This window comes from Netta rufina, assembly GCF_964035555.1.
Source record: "Netta rufina genome assembly, chromosome: 8".
NCBI classification, from domain to species: domain Eukaryota; kingdom Metazoa; phylum Chordata; class Aves; order Anseriformes; family Anatidae; genus Netta; species Netta rufina.
The window spans coordinates 31,207,931-31,228,850 of record NC_140131.1 but is presented as its reverse complement, the minus strand read 5'-3'; the positions used below and the strand labels follow the sequence as shown (position 1 = coordinate 31,228,850).

The window sequence follows — 20,920 nt, the reverse complement described above, 5'->3', positions numbered from 1 at the left end:
AAAAAGACATCCAATCAAAAGAAAACCTCAGCAATGCTGAGTGACCAACAGGACTGCCGATACATGATCGGGAGGAACTCTTGCTATTAGGCCAAAACTGTAGTAAAACTGCCAAGAGAAAGTCTACCAAGCTTAAAGAAAGCACTACACAAACTAACGGTGTGCTAAAGGAGATTAAAAGCTGTAAGGACATTTGAAGCTATCAATCCAGATCAAGTGAAAACAAAAAGCATGAATTACTTGAGAAAGCAAACCCAGCATTTTACTGATTGACTATAGGAATAAAGGGAGACAATATCCATTCCTTGTCCTACCTATCTACTAAATCTTACACAAGAATGAGATAAGTGAATATGAGACAAATGAGATAAATGAGGGGCCAGAATACACATAGTTTGGCCAAAATAAGTCAATTATAAGATGGGAGTCTAACTTCTGTAAGAAAGTGAAACATCAAATGCGGAGGACAGCTTTTCACCAGCACAGAGGTACAAAAACCTGCAGCCCAGCCATCCAAAAATCCTTTATTTGTTAATGATTTGGTTAAGTGCCCTGTTCAAAACTCAGAAGCCTGCTAAGTACTTCAAGTGATACTTACTTCACAAGGATTTTATGAGCTGAACTAGTGAGGCGAAAACCAAAAAGAGAGTAAGTACAAAACAAGAGCTGTTGGATAACACCTTTGTTTGTAAACGACTTCAGGGTTTTTCCTTTGTCAATTCTTTGGCTTACACATATGCAACAAATTAAACTTCAGTAACGCTTCAGTTTTGTGTTGTTTTCATTAAGGAATGCATCAGACTTGCTTAAGAACATCCAATATGTATCGGAGTAGTTTTTGCACTTCAAAACACAGAAGTGTAAAGGGTCAGCATCAGGAACTGAATGCCTGACAAAGATGAGATGACATTCAGAATATATAAAAGCTTCCTAATATCATAATAAACAAACATCTTGCTATACAATTGCATCTACTAGTAAGTGATAGAACTACCTCCTTCACCTTCTGTCATTATTACTAACCAGAACTACGAGTGACCCAGAAACTGTGATTTAAATCTAGCATTTGTGTATGTAACGTCAGATCAGTTCTTATGTGGGAGTAGTGACACTCTGCATTACAGAGTTAACACCAGTGTCTTGCACCTACACCTACATGAACATTTAGAAGAAAAACCACATGATTTAGGTTAAGCATTTCTATGGACCATGTGGACCTTGCACTGAATCCTTAGATTTTCCCCTTGCTTCTCATAAAAGCAATTTTTTTTTTTTTCCAGGGGAATGGTATGTGTTAACTTCCTCCTTTCACCGTTATCAGCTTTGAAACAATAATCCCAGACAGACCTATTTATGATGCTCCATATTAAGCATGATTACTTCGAGAGAAACCTACACACTAAAGACTAGTCACATGCACTTAATGGTCTTAAATATTGTATTTCAAATAATTAAGGCAAGCCCAGATTAAAATGCCCTCCACTCTTCACATCAGACCACAGCATCCTAGTAACAAGCTGATCTGAAAAAAATGGAAGGCAGCTCTTTCTCTGGGAAAGAAGTTCCCTAGTATCTCATCCCTCTGCCTAGACCAGCAGTTTCCTTAAAAAGCCCTTTTTTGTTTTAAACTGAAGCTTTAGTATCAACTGCATGTTTTAGTTTACTCGTTCGGAAATTAAGGCTTTCCAACTCCATTTTTTTTTTTTTTGTTGCAGGTGTTTCAAAGGCCTTTGAGCCCAAGTACCCCAAAAGAAATTTTGATCTTAAGTTTCATATTTGCTGACAAAAAACATGCTGGTCAAATACCTATTTGCTTACAGAATCTTACACACTGAAAAAGATGTCACAGCCCCATAGAAACATCTAAAATCAAGTCTGGAGTATTGAAAATAACCAAATTGACAATAGAGGAACTTACTTCAACTGAATCACTTTTGTTTTAAATGTTTGTATACAGTTAACACTCAAAACATTTATTTCACAACTGAACAAGCTATACTTCAGACTACTATAAGTTTGAGATGAATAGTTCACCAAAAACCTAACGTGGAAACTCATTATAAGTATGAACCACTGACTTCATGCTCCAGACTGTACAGAAAGTAGAGCCATTCTCATTTGTAAAGAAATAAAGAATCTTACTAAGAGGCTACAGATCAAGAAATCATTAAAGGTGATGATCTAAGAATACCAAAAAATGAGAATTTCAAATGTGCTTGAGTAGGAAACAAAAAAACAAGGCAACCTAGAAAATGAGAAAAACGGAAAAACATTACTGAAGATTACATCATGCAAAGTAGTGATTGTGAAAAGGAAGGAGCGATGATGTGGATAAACAAATGAACATGAGACAGTGCATTCTATGGATGTATAAGGCAGACTTACAAAATAGATTCCCTTCCTGTATTTACTTTATCTTATATAAGGTATTATAAAAATCTACACACAATTCTGACACCCATAGCTTAAGCAGAAATACAGAAAGAGAATAGAAGAACACTATAGAATGATTAAGCACTGATGATTTGATCAGTCAAACCACAGAAAACAAGTGTATTTATATTAAAAATATGAATAGAGTTCTAATAGGGTGACAGAACAGATCATTGTTGGATTCACTGTTTCTTCTTTTTGTAGTAACAGAACTACAATGCTTTTAGGGCTACCTGTACTAGAGAAACAAACAAAGCAGGACAGCATTTAAAGTCTGTTAAAGTAGAACTAATGCAAAATAAGGTACTGACCTCTCATCTACAAAATAACATTATTTGAAATCAATGTAAACTTTTCAAAATAAATGCTAACACAGGAGTAAAAGATTGATCTAAACTCATCTATTCTCTTGTTATCTTACTAGAAGATAAGTGATTCATATGCAATGCTTACTTAGATAAGTATTTCTAATGCACTGATCACAGCATTATCTAAGCATTATGTGATTAAAAGAAGTGATTACTTTATCTTTTAATATATTCGGTGCCTACTGCAGTACAGGAAAAAATATTCAAAGTGAAAAATCTTTATGCAAGCTCCATTAAATTTATTTTACAGTCATTTACATAATACAAGTTGATCTTACAAAAACAACAAGAGAACATTTTACTGTACATTTTTCTCATACTGTTAGCAAAACGGTAACCAAGACTTATGTAGGAATAAAAAGCTGTTTTAGGAAGCAAGTTAATTCCACATATGAAGAGTTGAAAGATATTTTAGTTGGAAATCACAGGCAAAAAGAAGGCTTTGACACTGTACAATGAAGTCATCTTGAAGGGGAGATTTCAAAGGGAAAATAGACACTAGCATTGCCAGTTTAAAAAAGAGAATAAGTAGTTTTAAACTTATAAACAACAACCAAGAAAACCTTTACAGATAGACACAGCAAAATTCAGACAGAGGAACACTGTAAGAGTATATATGAAGGACAGTCTATCCATCATAATTTCTCAAAGCAAAAAAAGAAAAAGCAATCACTTCCATAAGTGGTTCTCTCATCAAGGGAGCAGTGAGTTCATTGGACTATAAAAGCTCCAAAAGGAACTGAAAGTGTAAGGAACAGCACAGGGGCTAAAGGATGCACCTTCAGATCCTACAGTGGCACGGCAGCATTAAATAACATTTCTGGTTTCAAGATTTAAACAAAGGGAGTAAGTTTCACAACAAATCCACCAATTAATCATAGCAGAAGAGTAAGTGCAGATAAGAATGCTTACTGGAATTAAAACGTGGGCTTTTTTACGTAGTAATTTTCAATCTAATATACTGGTAAAAAACACTAATTACAAGACAAAACCCAAATACAGAAGTCAGAGTTTAAAAGCGTTGCCTTACACATGCAGCTTATACAAAAGCAGTTATTAACAGCTGACCAGTATGCCCAGAAGATAAGTTTGCCTCCTTTGTAAGCAAAGGCCTTACATTTAGCAAGGCAGTATTATCCCACTTAGCAAAGCAATGCCTTGTATGCACAGCAAGTTAAAAAGGAAAGGAAGTGGAAGAAGGAAAAAGTACAGAAAGTAATCAGTATCCAGTCACATTTAATGCCATCACTTATTACCTGGATTTCTAATTCAGCAATATGCTGTTGGAGTTCCGCCACAGCTGCAATGCGGTCTGCCTCACGGAGCCGTACTGCCATCACTTCTTCTTTACTCTGAAAGTAGTGATAAATTAAAGTTAACAAATAATACCAGTTTTAATTGATTAAAAACCGTATGCTGCATTTACTCAAAATCACATAAAGAAAACCTATACCAGAGAGTAGCATACCTACTGATAAGGCATATTCTAAAGAATCCACATTTAATTTTAGCCCATATAATTGTGAAACCATCTACTATCAATTCCAAACTACAATCACCTAATACTCATGAAACTTTCAAAAGTACTGTAGGTCCAAAAATGTCCAGGTCCAAGCAATATATGTCTTGTGTTCCAGAAACGTTTTTTAAGTTAAGATAAAGCATCAACATGATTATAACAGGCCACCAGGTCACTCTTCTGCTTCCGGCTTCATTAATAAATAGCAAAGTTACTTGTATCATTCTTTGAATAAATTTGTCTAGTCCAGCTATCTTACTCACAGTATACAACAAAGACCTGCAAGACAGTTTAGGATAAAATTCTAATGCCCATAACCTATGATCAGAGTCCTGGTATAAGTTTAACAGTGACAGGCAATTACAGTTTGGACAAGAGAAGAAAATTTCCTTCTTTCTGTCTGATGTATCAAGCCCTTAAGACTTGAGAACATAAAACTAATATTATGTTGTCACTAGCTTGGTACAACCACATGGGAAGAAGGATAGATAATCAGCAACACTTTCAGCTGGAGCGCAAATTAGTCTGCTTTTGTCCAGAATAGGCCCAGGGACACAAACTTTATGGCAGACTTGTGGAACTCTGCAAATTGCAGTTGCTGTGAGTCAGTTACAGTATTTCAGTTATTTTAATGACGGCTTTCAACTGACAGTTATTAACTTCATTAGACAGTTTGATCGAGGCTGAATTTAACGTGCCAAAGTTTATCCAAGATAGCTACCTGAAAAGATGTCATTTGTTTTAAAGATTGCTGTAATGAAAGTGCATCTTCTATAGTATTCAATTAACAGCATTTGTAATCAGTTGATTTCATTTCAGAGGAATATATCCTGTGCCAGCCAAAACTTAGCCATTATTGCTAAATTCTGCTGCATGATTGCCCACACAAAGCAAAACCCACAAGTCCACAGGATTGCATGAATTTAACTGAAAGCTAAATGACTCTTTGACTTGGTTTGACTTGAGTATCTGAGATGAGTCAATAGTGTCGTTCTAGATGGTGCTGATGGCTTTATCACTGAAACGCGGTATGTTCTCAATAATTACCACAGAAGTTGATATGAGGAAAGACAAGACTGGGACGAGGGCACAAATCTTATGTTGTAAATTCCTTAACATAACCAATTAGAGATATTAGTGCTATATTTCAAGAAAGTTTGAAATGAAATTCTTGCTGTAGAAGCAGCATTCAGATTAAAGGAAGGACATAACAGGACACAGTGACAGGAAACAATTACTGTATAGGTGGTATGAGATGCACGCTTGCTACACAAGTTTTAATTTAAGCTATTATTTAAAGAAATACAAGCTCCAGAACTAATACACTAGCTCTTTTTACATAGAAGAACTGAGGAGCTGAAAATACAAATGTCTTTTTGATAAATCTTTAAGTAGAAATCTCACTACCTAGCAAAGTTGTGATGACAAATAAAACTACAGCATGCTTCAGATAATTTGAAGTAACAGGAGGGGAGGAAACAAAAAAATAAAAGTTTCTAATGGAATCAGGAAAAACAAACTTGCCGTATTTAAGGAAATGCAGAGTAGAACTTCAAAAAAATATTTAGTGCTACGGAAACAATGTATTGATTCCTCAATGACATTACCTGAAAAATCATCGATTTTCCTGTTGCATCACTGACATATTAAATTGCCTTATTCCAGGTATTTGCACAGCAAGTGCCTTCTCAATTCAACCTAGCTGCTATTGTCAAGCCAAATCTAAGTCAGTAGCAACACTATACAGTAAAGTGACAGGCACTGAATCTACTTCTAGAAGGGCTGTAGATAAGACAAGTGTTGTTTTTGCTGGACCTTCACACTTGTATGTACATTACATAGTCAGAGGATATGCCAGTTTCTCATAAACCCAGTCAATTTAAAAAAAGGCAGTGATGTTACAAGATGTTGGCTTGGCCATCATAACAATGCTTCTTTCTACTTCAGTTTTTACTTCAAGTTCACTTTAATTTTAAAGTCTCACTTTCCTAATAGTGAAATAACCTTAAACAATCCCAACCAGTAGCTTGTTTGGGGTATAGAGATAGGGAGACAGAAACCTAGGAGAGACTGTTCTAGAAGAAAAGAAAACTCGTCATAAATCTTAGGTTAAGCTAAAAAAACATCCTTTCCGTAACTTGAATGTGGAGACCGAGGAGAACGAATCAGAACAAACTAAAGTACAAGGGCTTTTAATATTCTCTCATTTTTAACTTATTAGTATATTATCATATAGTTTGAAATAGATTTTTTTTTCATAATTTTGAAATAGCAGTGTTAAGTTCAATACTAAGTTATGTCCTATTTAAAGAGTTAAACTTGTGTATATTGTTCAATACGGTTTAATTTTTGATGACAGCATTCTTATTAAATCTATAAAAAATTGAATTGTTTGTATAGATTGCAGAATAAGGTCACAACAACTTGCAACAAGTGTCAGAGGAAGAGGGAAAAAGGAACAAGTTAAAGCTATGTTGAACAAAGGTAGTTTCAACAAATTAAATTTAACCACCTTTCAATACAGTTAGCAAAAAATGTATTTAAAGAGAACAGGTCACAATCTAACAGTTAAGCAGTAGAACTCCAGATAGTGCATATACATCAAATGGGTAGCCTTTTGTTTTACATTATAAAATTGACACGATGTAAACTGTAATCTTTTTAACAGCAATTGCAAAACAAGTTTCAGAATCTACTAGTACTGACATACAGTAACATTAATTTGTTGGTTAACTGCTATTTTCAAAGAATCCTGGAACAATTTCATCCAAGTTAGAAGAAAAATCTAAGACCAATCCTTTATTGCTTTTCCATATTGTATGCACAGTTTATAAGATGAGTTATTAAGGATTGGTTATGGATTTACTTACAAAATTAATCTGAGACCCAAGCATCAGATAAAGCTCTTGTGCACTGACAGTAATAAGCATTACTTTCTTACTCATTTTTTTTTAGGCTGATCTCTTAAAGGCTAGTTACTTTTTAGGCAATTAATACCATAACACTCCTTTCTGTACACCTCTCCATTCAAATACTACTTTTACTCCCTTTTTCAAACCTAAGCTAGTTCTACAGTAATAGCCAGTGTTGAAGTAATTAACCTCTTCTGTCACTGAGGACAGTACACAGCGATCAGAATCTGTTGAGCAGAAGAGTATTTTTTATATATTGCACAGACACTTTTCTGAGTAGAACCACATTTTGTGGGACCACAAAGAAGCAGCTCTGTCAAAAACTCAAATGATTTTGAGAGATGGTAAATTCAAGATGACGCTATCAAATTAGTAAAGAAAGTTTTGTTTTTGTGATTTTACTTCTTAGAACTCAATTCTATTCAACATAAGTGGAAAATAGTAAAATTACATATGCATTAGCAGACAAATTCTACTCATGTTGTTTACCTTACATTCAATCTCTGCTTGTCTTCGTTTTGCTTCATTCAGCTGAGCAACAAGTCCTTTGTTCTGTGCAGAAAGATACTGTACCTTCCCTTGTAGGCTGGTAACCTCCTGCTCTGCCCTTCGCAAATGGTTATTATTGATCTGACTCTGACATTTATAACAAGAAAGAAAAACATGTATGGTAAGGAAATATTATTGTAAGATTAATTTACTTCCCTTAAGTCTGACAAGACAGACTTGACAGATCATTCACTATAGAAAGACTTGATGGAAATGCATTCAGAATTTTCTTTCTAAATGCAAATCAGAAAAGTTTTAAACATCAGCCAGGATAATTAACGAGTTCTTAAACAATGTAAGATTCACTGTAAAAACATCAGCACAATGCTGCTGTACATCTGTTTCTACTGGTCTCATGCTTAGCAAAGTCAAAGATTATGAACTTGCATCCCAATCACAGCTACAAGCTGACGTAACCAAGAAACATCAGGTATGGCAGAAATACTGTGTGCACAGTTCCCGTTCCATTGAATACCTTAAAGTAATATGGCACCATAGTTAAGATTGTCTTGTACTAACGTGCTTTTCTTAAGTGAAGCTATGCACAGAGTAGCACACAACTCGAGAACCACTGCCTTTCTTTCAAATGACAGCTGGACAGCATAAGCATGCACAGGGACTTGATGCCTAACACTAAAGTGAGAACTTCTTATAGGTCTTGCAATTACAACATGTACTCTGCATTACAGGATACCTATGCCCCCTACTGACTAAAACTAATAGGGGAAAACCAACAAAACAAAACACATCAGTGCTGCTGTGAAACAGTATTAACACTTCAGCAAGTTTTAGAAGTTAAGGCAAGATGAAACTTATTAAGTTACTATAACAAGAAGTGGTCCTCTGTCAGTAGTTCAGTAGTAAGCCATCACATACTTTACAATAATTTCATCGCTCTTCAGTAGCACTTATTTACATTCTCTCCTGGTTTCTGGGATTGCCAAAGCTTGACAAGTTTTTGTTTGCGTACCTCCCTCAAGTATCAGTTACATTTAGTATGGGAAGATTTCTCAAAATCCTGTTACAAACACTTCTCAATCAACAACACATTCTGCTGAGTCATTTCAGAGTTCACAAATGTAATACGAACTTAGAAATCTTAATGCACTTTCTGATTTGTTTGGTTAACATACTGTAGTTGCAAAAGGAAGATCTTACGGACAAGTTTTTTTTCCCCCTTTTCTGCACATCTCAACAATGCTAGATCATTCTTTTCCTTTTTGGCACATTAAAGTTAAAACTTCTGTTAAGAACTGACAACATGCAGTTGTTCTGCTCAGAGTCCATTTTAGTAATCACATTCATGTCCTCAGCAGAGGGTCTAGTACAGGCAATTTCACCAGAAGTAAACAGTAATTCCAGTTCTTAAAGTGACAGTGCTACGTGAATCAACAATTAGGTGAAGGCTTGTGAGACTGGAAATAACTGAAGTGCACTTTTGTTATTATACCAGTTACAATTTAATGAATTAAGACTCACATTCACATAGAGTCCACCAATTAGTCCAAATTAGAAATTAAGAAAGCTTAGTACTGTAAGAGACATTAAACTGCACTAAGTATGCACGAAGTTCTTCCTCCTAATCCACCAGTTGGGAAATGGGAAAAAACAGCTGAAAAAAACACAAGACATTTTTTCACACTCATAGATGTTGAAAGACCAGTAACTGATATTTGTCATTTGATACCAATCAGATCAACTGACACATACTAGCATTCAATATCATACCTGTGTTTCCATCTCCATCATTCTTTGTTTGGTCTCCTTTAGTTCAGCCTGTGTTTCTGCTTCTCTCAATCGGACTGTCATCAGCTCATCCTGTAGCTCATTCACTGTATTTTTTCTTGGAGGATCTTTCCATCTTCCAGTGGTGCGAGCTAGATGACGCTAAAAAACACATCACTGCTGATAAACCTGATCTTTCCTGCTGTTCCCTAATTTCTCTTAATCTATTTCTTTCAAAGAACTGGTGGTGTCTCAGCTGTATGATACACAGTTGCTAAGAGTGCTACAGTTTTTCCTCAAACTAGAAAGCCATGCAAATTAACTAGCTTTAAGAACAGAGTTAAAAAGCCAAGGACAGTATTTCCCAACTACAGTAACTCAGCTAATTGCAAGTATATCCTGAAAGACAGCTTTGCTTACTTCTGGCTTTTATTAAAATTTAAGCAAGTGGGAATATGGATTAAGTACTTCCTTTCTACCAGAATGGTTGGTAGCACAGGCCTTTCTGCCATCTATAACATTATTGTGGCAATTTAATTTAAAATCTTTCTTACCTCATAGGCTTGATTCATAATCACTCACTTATTTGACACATCTTAAGTTTTCAGTCTATTGCTTTATTATCACCAATAAAAAGAAAAAAATGTAACAGTACATTGCTACACATACCTGCCAGTGTTCTTCTAAATCTTTGACTTGTTGCCTGAGTTCTTTGAGACCCATCAGAGCTTCTGCTTCTCGTAATTTTACAGCTATCAGTTCTTCTTGTAGTCTAGCAACATTTTCCTCATCAGGGAGAGAGCTGTTCCTCTGGAACAATGAACATCCTCTTAAGTATGTATTTGAATAAAATAGTGCTTGGTGAGACCCAATCAAAAAAAGTTATACGTGGAATAACTCTTATTGTTAACCAAAACTTCTTAAATGACTTAACCCTTACAAAATAAAATCCCTTAAACATCCAAGTTCCTGCATGCAGTGAGCCTAGGCATCTTCATCAACTACAGATACAAGTTAAGGGTTTTTAAATATTCTGACTTCCAGATTTCCTTGGACAGAATCCCTAAAAAAGCATTATTTACACTGTTCTTGGCATGTCATCAACAGTGCGGGGATCAGCATGAAAGATTTTGAACCAGTCGATAAAGGTAAAGCAAGTGAGAAATTGAAATTATACTTTTAGATTTATATCTCTTATTTAGACCTACAACTCTTATTCATATATATATATATAACTTTTATATACATACATATATATATAAATACATATACATACATATATATAACTTTTTCAAAAGGCAGAAAAGGTATGTTGACAAAAGGAACTAACCATTAATATTTAAAACACTAACTAGTCAAGGAAAGCTCTTACAGATGCTGAAAGTGCATGGATGTTTACAAATAACATGAGAAAAGGTAGACTGGAGAAAGCTAAACAGAAAACAGCAAAACACACTGCAGGAATCACGTGGGGCAAGTAAAACAGTGATGAAAGCATAATAATGAAAGTCAGTAAAAGAAACAGAGAGGAAGAAGGACATGGTCTACCTACAGTTGGCCTACATTGAGTCACTGGTCACCAAATACTCAAAAGTTGAACTGTACTTCACTTTCTACTATGCTTTTCAGTAGTAGTTTTCTGTAAAATCAAGTATTTTTGTAGATGCTTAGTACTGTCACAGTTGCCAGATTTTCTTAAGTAAATATATTAAGATGAACACAAACACCATTTATTAGTATCTGCTTCAAACCATAGGCTGTAAGTACTGACAAATTTAAGAACCGACAGAACTCTGAAAAAAAATCATTTAGATGATGAATTCTTATAAGCATTCAATAGAGTAAAAACTACCACACTACTAGCCTGTCAGGTTCCCGAACAAGCTCCTTAGGTAAATAAAAAAGTGAAATCTTAGATCAATCCAGTGGAGTTAACCAGTAAGTTCTGGCCACATTCTTGAGTACAGAGCTTTTTAGGGCTTCCATGGGGAAACCATTTCCCAAGCCAATGCATTATAATCTAAATAGTTAGCTTTATGTAAGGTCAGTTGGATTTCTTCTATTCTATTTGCAGGGTTTTTTGTGTTTTCTTTGTTTTTGTTTTTGTTTTTTTTTTTTCCAAATAAAAAGTGTTTGACAGATGGTTTTAAGTACAACTGGAGTTTCAGCATAGAAAATTACAAGCTGAGATGTCACCCAAAAAGCAGTAGAGATTTTGATGCTAAGCACAGTAGATATTCTTTCCCTGGCCATAACAGGAGATGGGAGAGACTCAAGAACTTAACATCTGCAAAAGGTATCACTGACCTCTTCCTTCTTCTCCCTCATCCCCAAACTATTTGTGGATTTCATGTCACTTCAAAGCCTATCATAAGACAACTGCTCATGGCAAGATATAGTTTTGAAACAGTTAACATTAATTATAAAGACTCCACCAGAATCTGTTTTCCAGGGTAGTGGGCTTCAGGAACAGGAGAAAATGAACTTTCTTCATAGACCCTTTTTGTTTTGTTTTGTGTGTGTGTGTGTGTGTGTCTGTTTTTGGTGTTTCTGTATGTTTTCTTTTGCTATATTCAGTTTTGAAAAGAATCTTGCAGTCAAGAAAACATACAAGAAGCATAGAACACAACTACACAAACTTACAGGGACTTATATTCTATTTCCTGTAGCATTTTACACAGGAGATCCTGGATTTGATTTACCTTCTCCATCTCTAGAACTTTATCTTGCATCTCCTTCAGGGCACAATGGGATTCTGCTTCACTCAGCCTGGCTTGGACCAGCTCTTTTTCCAGCTGTAGCACAAAGTCTTCACTGTATCGTGAACTGCATTTATGCTACAAAGTTTGCAGAAATACATTTAGTATGAAGCACAGATAGTTTGAAGTGGGTTTTATGTGCCAGATTAGAGTGAAAAAGATTCAAATGCTTAATATTAGGAACACCAGCTTAAGATCACCAGAACTGCTTACCTTATACAGGCCTACTAACACATCCATCCTCACTGCTAACAGTATGAGCCCTAATGCTATTCCTTTCAAACAACAGCACCTACACACAGCCAAACACATAGGACCAGACTTAGACCCCTAGTAGTACTGATGAGCAACAACCAATACTTCCTTCTCATTGTTATTAAAAAAGGATTTGTGGCTATTTTGTGATATGCAGAAGAGGCTTGGGCAAGATCAATTATTTACAAGGTTAATACAAGAAACTCTTGATCCCTACTTAAACTTGGATTCAACAGAAGCCTTCCATAACCTTGGGTGTAAAATAAGTCATGCATGTACTTCAATGCACTATCACTTCGGCTTGCCTCTTTAATCCACTCCAACTGTTGGCTCCTAATTGCTCACACTAAACATATTCTTTCTGAGATTCTCTTTTAAGGCAAGCCCTGTGGATTAAAGTGGAAAAAATCCAGACATAAGTAGCAGTATAACCCCTTCTAAACAAATGGCAGAAGCCTAGGCTACATCAAATTCAGTTTTTTCCAACACTGGGCTTCCTCCAAGATGATCCTCAGTCAGCTTTGCACACCTGAACATTCCCCCAGTAATAAGACAACAGTTCAGAACTTAAGTGTCAGTCTTTCCAAACTTCAGAGATAAGGAAAAAAAAGTCCTACAATCTGAGTCAAGTTAATTACCACTAACCATTTGGACTGTTGATTAGCCAGAACTAAAGTAAGAGCTATCCTTCCACTTGCTAAAGTATAATTTTGTGGAACTGTCTCTTCCAACAGATACTAAGCATTTGTATTCAATTGGATGCATGATTTCAGAACTCCCACTTAACTTTTCACTCCAGTCAATAGCTAGAAAATATTTAAAGTCACTCAAGAAAGAAAATGTAACCTGAGATTCATCACAGACTGTGAGACCTGCCTGACAGGCTATGCCATCCTAAATCACCATTTACATTCCTGATTTAGGAAAACAAAGTTGAAATCCCCAAAGCATAGCTGCCCAGTTACTGTCTAGGCATAGCCACCCTCAAAATTCAGTTGAAAGGGAAGTCATTCAACACATCTTTGGTGCTTTTAGCTACATTGTGACAAATTAATACTATACTTGAATTATACACGAAGTTCTACTCAATTAACAATGCAACTTTAATACTCTATGAACTTTTATAAAACTATTCCTATTTTGTTTTTGCAAATGACTTGGTTTGTCAGCTGTTTTTAGATGCCAAAAAAGTTAACAAGTCTTCAGTTCTGTATGCTACTATTAGGGTATGACATTCCCTGAACTTCAACACACAAACTAAAGACTAACAGGACAAAATAAGGATTTACCACACACAACTACATGGTCATGGAAATGTTTTATTTTCATACTTCTACGTGCCAACTAAACCATTTAATCAAGATTCAACATGTAAATTAACTCCTGAAGTTTACTGTTACATTTTTATTATATTTCTTAAAACACACAGGATATACATCTACAGGGAGCTATAACAGAGGGGATGCATATAAGGCATTAGAAGGCAAATATGCAAGCAGTCTAACATTATTGAGGCTATCCATTTAAAACAGTTAAGTGTTCATCCTGCTTAGCTGTATAGTTGAACACAGCAGGAACACAATATGCAAAGATCATAGGATATTTAACTTCCCCTTACACAACACTGATTTAATGCATACTGTTTTCAATCTGCATGTTATTTTTCCTCAGCAAGTAGCAAAGGTAACACTGATTTGAATGATAGGAGACTCTCGGTAGACAACATTGATGTACTTCTACAATTGCTTCACGTGATATGAGAGCATAAGTAGCATATGAAGCAAAATGGGGAGGCAGAAGATAACCAACAGCTTTCTTCTTCCCTAGCTGTTTGTACAAGTTCATTACGTGATACAGACAGCAACCTAAATGGACTCTCAGTTTCTTGCTCCAGATTCTCCTTATGAGAGAGTATGAAAAAAGAATGAATGCAAAGAATCCTCCCGTACTTTCCAAGAAACGGAGAGGAAACAGCAGATCTGAACTAAATACATCTGATTTTGGAGCAATATATATACACACTTACTATAAATAGTTTTGGACTACAAGAAGTCTGATTGTCAAATAACAAGTACCATAAGAATGTTAAAGTGTAAGAAGATAAATTACTTATCCAGTTTCAGGCACAACTCACCCTTTTTTTAAAAATCTGTCTTTAGACCTGGCCTACCTAAGGAATATATTAGGAGTATTTATCTACTCTGCCACAAAAAAAAAGAAAAACAAAAAAAACCCACCTTCAAACCTAGTCTTGAGAGCCTGGCAAGGAAGTACAACCCGGATCAAAACATATTTAAAAAAACAACATGCAGAAGTTCAAAGTTGTGATTTTCAGCTCTTAAAAATCCATATCTTTGCATATTAAAATTAACAGAAGTTTATAGTCAAAACAACTTCAAAGTTTTCTACTTTAAGACAGACATCTTCAGCAGCAAAAACAATTGCTTTTATGTATTTGCCTTAAGCTGCAGTGTTTGTAACAGAACAACATGAACATAGCTTTCCAAGCACCATCCCAATCTTTTTATCACAAAAGCACCGTTTCCTTGGCATGTGTTGAAGAGATGACTCTGTAATACAAAGTACTAAAAATGTAGTTTTAAAATGTAGTTCTACAGCCATCTACTCCTGAAAGAAAGAAATCCTTGCTTGGCTTCACAAAACTAGACATTTTTTTTTTTCCATTATTCCTTAAAACATAAGATATTAAAATTCAGAGATTTTAGTGTCATAACCGTTCTTAATATTATTATGGTCATCAACAGATTACATGCAACTATATACACTAAATGCCTCTCTGGTACTCTAGCACACCCACCCTCCAGAGCACAGTTATCAGGAGCACATTAGAGCAATCTCCCTGCCCTCACTTTAACTCAAACACCAGCGCTCTTAACACACCTCAGAACAAGGTCTTCTACATTCTGTTGAAGTCAGGCACAGCTTCCTTTCTATAGTTCTTGGTTCACTGGCACTATGAGGAAGAAATCACCTTCTTAATCTTTTGGTTACCCACTACATCTAGAAGCCTTTGACAAGTTTTTTCGTTTAAAGACTGGACATGCCACAAAGATAGGTTGGTACTAGTAGTACCAAAATTAACAATACCAATTAATATTAGGAAGGGCATTAGCATTATTTTCACATCATCCAAGAGAACTACAACAGAATTTCCCTTCCTTACGCCAGGAAACAAGGTACTATAAACTTCAGACTCCATAATAAGGTCATTCTGGTTCAACTGAAAACTCCCTACAATTACTTCAGCACAGGAAAAGAAAGTTGCATGTAATTTGAGCTTCCAGGGTCAGATGTCAGAAGGATGTTTTTCTACCCATCTCTATATTCACACTTAGAAAAAAGTGCTGTAATGGAGAATTTCTTCACATGCGTACGCACACACACTCTGTAGGCCCCTTCAAGATTTACATTTAAGACGTCCAATTTGTGCCATCAAAGCTCACAGAACAAATATAAGAAACCTTATTTAATATTTAAATACAAACGCACATGCTTTTTACTAAGATTATGTTAGTCTTCTTAGAAATTCTATGGCATTATATAATATGTAGCCATAAGCCCACTATGCAATTATTTTTTCTAACCATAAATGAAACTAAAGTAACTGGAGGAAAAACACCTAAAACAGCTATAAGGCAGTACTGTCGATGAGTATTGCCAAGAGCTACAGGCATTAGGATGTGGCAAGAATATTCACCAACAGGTTCTGCTTGAGGTGAAACACCAGAATTGGAAAGGAATTCGTGGCTTCCCACTAGGTGGTGCCCAAGGTGCAAGAGACCTGCTTACACTTGTTACTCCCGTTAACATGCTTGGAAGCAGTTCAGTTACAAATTTCACTAATGCAGCAGAATCTAGGAAACTTAACTCAAATCATAACACTTTCACCACATTAAGTTAATTCAGGCTATTTTCAGAACTATATTACAGTAACTTGCATGTCAAAATTAATCAGCTCGTATGCAAAAATCCCTCTATAATGACTTGACTTTACAGTCTCGGTACCAAGCAATTCTTACAAGCATGCTCACGCTGAAGTGGAAAAAAACAAGGCTGCAAGCCAAGCACACAAGTTTGGAAATGGGGAATAAATTAAGTGCCCACCCTTGCACTGCTTTCTCTCCACTCCTGCAGTGATCTTCTGTACTCAAAGATCAAATCCAGCCAATATTGCAATTCACAGTTATCTGTAGCATTGGTAAAGACCAGTTCCCATGCCTGGTCAACCTGCCAGGATTCTCTACCATTGCTACCTCATAAGATGCCGCAGCATAATTAAAAGCATTAGTTTTGAACATATTAACCGTCAATTAACTAATAGATGGAATTCAGCAAGTTTAAAACCAAATTCACAAAATGAATTTTTAACGTGGCCTTTTGGTCTTTTTGTAAGATGCAGAAGAGTTAGTTAACAGTCACTAGGATGCCTTGAAAAACATATTCTAAGTGTACTATCGTGTAATTCTAAGCATACTATTGCATTTAGACAGTTAAAAGTTCCAGCCAGTCTATAAACATGTTTTGTAGTCTTGCAAATGAAATAGATTATCTAAAACTTTGCAAAACATTACTAGAACATCCCCAACTTTCTCAGTCATAATTTCTTCATGCTTTTTCCTCAAGAAGAAATTGCTGAAATTAAACAGGAATCAGCATTACACATTACAGAGTCACAGCCCAGTTGTAACTCCCTGCAACTACTCGAAAAGCTGTATCACTTGTACACTGAACTGCATTAAACAGAGGTAATAAATACAGTATTATAGGAATAGTTTAAGTTACAATTTCATTCAGTCTAACACTAAATCTGTTCTCTACCTCCCATGAGAGAGGGCAAGTATTTCCAGGGTTTTGGTGCACGATATGTAAAGAGACTGCTGTACTGACCATAAGGGATGTGGTAAGCAGCTGCAGTGTGCTGTAGTTCCATGAAATTGCATTGCATACACCAAAAGCACCCAGGACTTCAGACAAGTAGATACCACTTATTTGAAGCAATATGACCAAATTGCAAAGCAATTTGCATCAACACTGCAAACATGCAGTTTATTCAGCAAGTGAAGACTGCATAAACTGCTTTTCTCTCTCTCAGATACCAAGCATAGGTAGCTTAGGGAAAGTTAATTTCAGTTACACAGTAACAGTCTGAAGTCTTGCATTTTATACAACCTAGAACACTCAGTACATACAAACACAGTACTTACTATATATGACTGCTAACAGGCAGTTATTTTCCTATCTTCACATAAACCCATACTTTCTAAGCAAGTCTGTCTCCAAACCAAGCGATAATACTTTTCTGTTTGTTTTGCAAGAAGTTAATTTAACCATGCCAGAAAAAAATAAAAATGCATGTACCCAGAAGAAACATCAACATGGAATGGACCAACTTAATGCCATTGCCTGGCTTCTCATTTATCAACTCATAACTAGGCATTCAGAGCGACACAATTTGCCATGGCTAGATTTTTAGCATTAGGAGCTACAAAGAGGTACAAAGAGGTTGTGTTGTTTTTGGCTTTACTTTTTAATTTTTTTTTTAATAACTTGCATTTACCTAGGGTTATAAATTCCATCATCTCACAGTAAGAGACCAAAATATCATGTATCCAATTTGTGTAGTTTTTATGAAGGCAAATGACAATACACAAGCATTTATAAGGACAGCACAGAGACCACTTCACGACAAGGAAAAACAAACACAAGTGAATGAAAAACATGAGATGATGTGCTGCCAAGCTCCTTACCCATTGCTGCTGGTGTTGGAGCTCCCTGATGGTATTCTCAGCTTGCTCCAGTTTAGTAATGGCCTCATCACTCTGCTGTTTGATGGTGGCCAGCTCCCGTTTTATGAGGTAGTTTTCCTCAGCCTCCTGGGCCCTTGTCACTTGTCCCTTAGGACATAATTTCTTTTAAGCAATTGAGGACAAATCCAAGAAAGACTGCCTTTGTGACACTCGGCTGGTCATTTCATCAGATTGTTTTTGCAAACAGCATAGAATTGGTAGAAATTTCTGGACAAGGCAGTACTAAGCAGCTGCTTTAGGACTTTACAATAAACTTCTGTATCCTTTCAGCAAGCACAATTGTGTACCTGCATTCAGTAAAATTCCTTTCATGCAATATTACTCAGTAGTACATGCACAGATTTAAGTTTGCAATATTCAATTTTAGTGTTAATAGATCTTAATCCATTTGAAAAAAGAATTTGTACCAGAAGTACATTAGTTTAGAAAGAATATTATAACGTGCAGGTATTGGGTTTTTATATTTTTAGTATATTAAACAAGAGATTAGCTATATATTTATTCCAAATCAAAGCACGGATAGAGTACAGCATGCAAATATGCATGCATTAAAGCAGTTTGGGTTTTGAGAGTAGAAAAGGAGTCATACAGTAGAAGACTAGAAGACTATACCTGTATCAATCTATCTGCCAAGGAAGCACTTTCCTACAAAATGAAAAATTCAGATAGGAATAAGGAAAAGAAAAACAAAGGAGTGATAATAGTGACAAAAAAAGTGAGTAGAGAAAGAAAATGCCCAAATTCTACCCATTTCCTATACAGGCAACTTCTTTTTACAAAGAAAAATAACTCTTCATAAAAATTCAGGCATCTCAGCCTGAAAGTTGCAGGAAGCAGCCTTTCTGCAATAGACTGTACCAGGCGGTCTTACAGGAGTCTGGTTACTTTTATCTGAATGGCTTGCTTCCTTAATTAAGAAGAGTTATCTGATATTATCTAATAGATGAATGCAAGACTTGCTCTGTGGTCCATCCACATTAAGAAAGGAAGGCATAATCTGAGCACAAAGGCATCTCCACTAAGAGCTGGAATAAGTTCTGCAATTCATGCAGAACTAATGCTTTCGTCAAGATGAAGCAGGAAAATTAAATGGTGCAACTGACAGACAAGTAGAAATCTTCAACTATGACAGCTGCTATTTTGTTCCACTAAACTCTAGCAGTAATTCAATTAAGCAGTTCATTGATTCTCCTCCCTTGCCAAAGTTTTGCAAGAAATAGATTTAGGTATGCTGACAAGCACTACATTCCCCACTACCTGCGCCACCAGGGAAATACACATTTAATAAAAGTCATTTCCTCTCTATCACTCTGTACATACTCAATTTTTGCATTTTCTATGACAGAATGCATCTATTCAATAAATAAGGTTAAAACTTATTTAGTCTTAAAAAAATTCCAAGGGCAAAGTTTGAACTGGCTGATAGGAGCTATTACTTACACGTAGCAAGGTAGCATCTTACGGTAAGTTGTTTGTCATGGTACACTAAGGAAATTGCAACTCAATCATGTATGTTAGGATGAGGAAAGTTTTAAAAAACAAAAGTTTCCAACAGAACTGAATATTTGTTCACTTTATGACCTTGACTTAGATGATTTGATAAGAATTTCTGATGAAGATAATTAATAGATGATATTTTTCGATTTTGAAGTATTCCAATGTGACTGCAATAGTCTGGAGGTGAATTCTGAAACCTTAAAAATATAGTTTACAAAAGTGCTAGTGTCTTGACAGTGCAGAGTTCCTAATCAAAAAAAATAAAAAAAATCAAACCTCTGCATATTAGGCATGAAACAGGTATTTACTATTCTAAGTTTGCCACAAACCTACTAATGTGAATTACTACAGTCTTGAACTTTTTAAAATTTTGCTCTCTTCAGTTATTTTTAATCAAGATTTCAGTATTTGAAATGAAGATATAAAATTGTATTTTTGGTTACAGCTTTATTTCACAAGATATCCTCATTATATGCATTTTTTCTTTTCCAAATTAAGTACAGAAATCACAACTAATTATAATTTAGCATAAATTGACTGATTCTCCAAGAAACCACAGTGGATTTAACACCTGAGATGTGACATCTTTCAGTTATTTCACTCTAAATTCAGTCTGCTCTTTTCTTCCCTGTAAAACAGAAACAATTCCTTGCAACTCAAGAGCATTCAATTTAATTTGCTGAAAGATAGTTGCTATTTGCAGTTCAGATGAGTAAGAGCGCTCTCATTCTAGAGCAGACCAGCTTGGATGCAATCTGTCACAGGAAGCACAACAGATACCAGAACGGAGAGGCTATCAGAACAATGGCTGCGTATTAACAATGTATGGACAGTTATCATACATACTCCAAAATTATACCCAGTTAAAGGCGGCTAACAGAACTCTATTCCAGACTAAACCTGTAAGAAGTTCTAAAAATGGTATTCTTTCCACCTCCCATGTACCTTAATTTTATGCAACAACTCAAAAACTGTGCAAGATTAATTAATGGCAGATTGCCTGTACCGAATGTGAATGCTGCAACAACGCACCTTTACTGCTATATTCATTAGTGATGACAGTCTTTCATCTCTG

At 35.6% G+C, this 20,920-nt stretch overlaps 1 protein-coding gene across 3 annotated transcripts in view; it reads right to left on the bottom strand.

Moving 5' to 3' along the window:
* EVI5 (ecotropic viral integration site 5) overlaps positions 1–20,920 on the bottom strand; it is a 74,522-nt gene that overhangs the window by 28,482 nt on the left and 25,120 nt on the right. Inside the window, exons 12-18 of one of the 3 annotated variants that reach the window (XM_084290779.1) lie at positions 18,961–18,993; positions 18,289–18,435; positions 12,209–12,343; positions 10,176–10,316; positions 9,510–9,668; positions 7,722–7,868; positions 4,058–4,153 (exon numbers count right to left, since the gene is read on the bottom strand). In XM_084290779.1, coding sequence (XP_084146905.1) covers positions 4,058–4,153; positions 7,722–7,868; positions 9,510–9,668; positions 10,176–10,316; positions 12,209–12,343; positions 18,289–18,435; positions 18,961–18,993 — 858 coding nt within the window. The remainder of the gene's footprint in view (positions 1–4,057; positions 4,154–7,721; positions 7,869–9,509; positions 9,669–10,175; positions 10,317–12,208; positions 12,344–18,288; positions 18,436–18,960; positions 18,994–20,920) is intronic. The other 2 variants (XM_084290780.1, XM_084290781.1) reach the window with 2 other exon arrangements.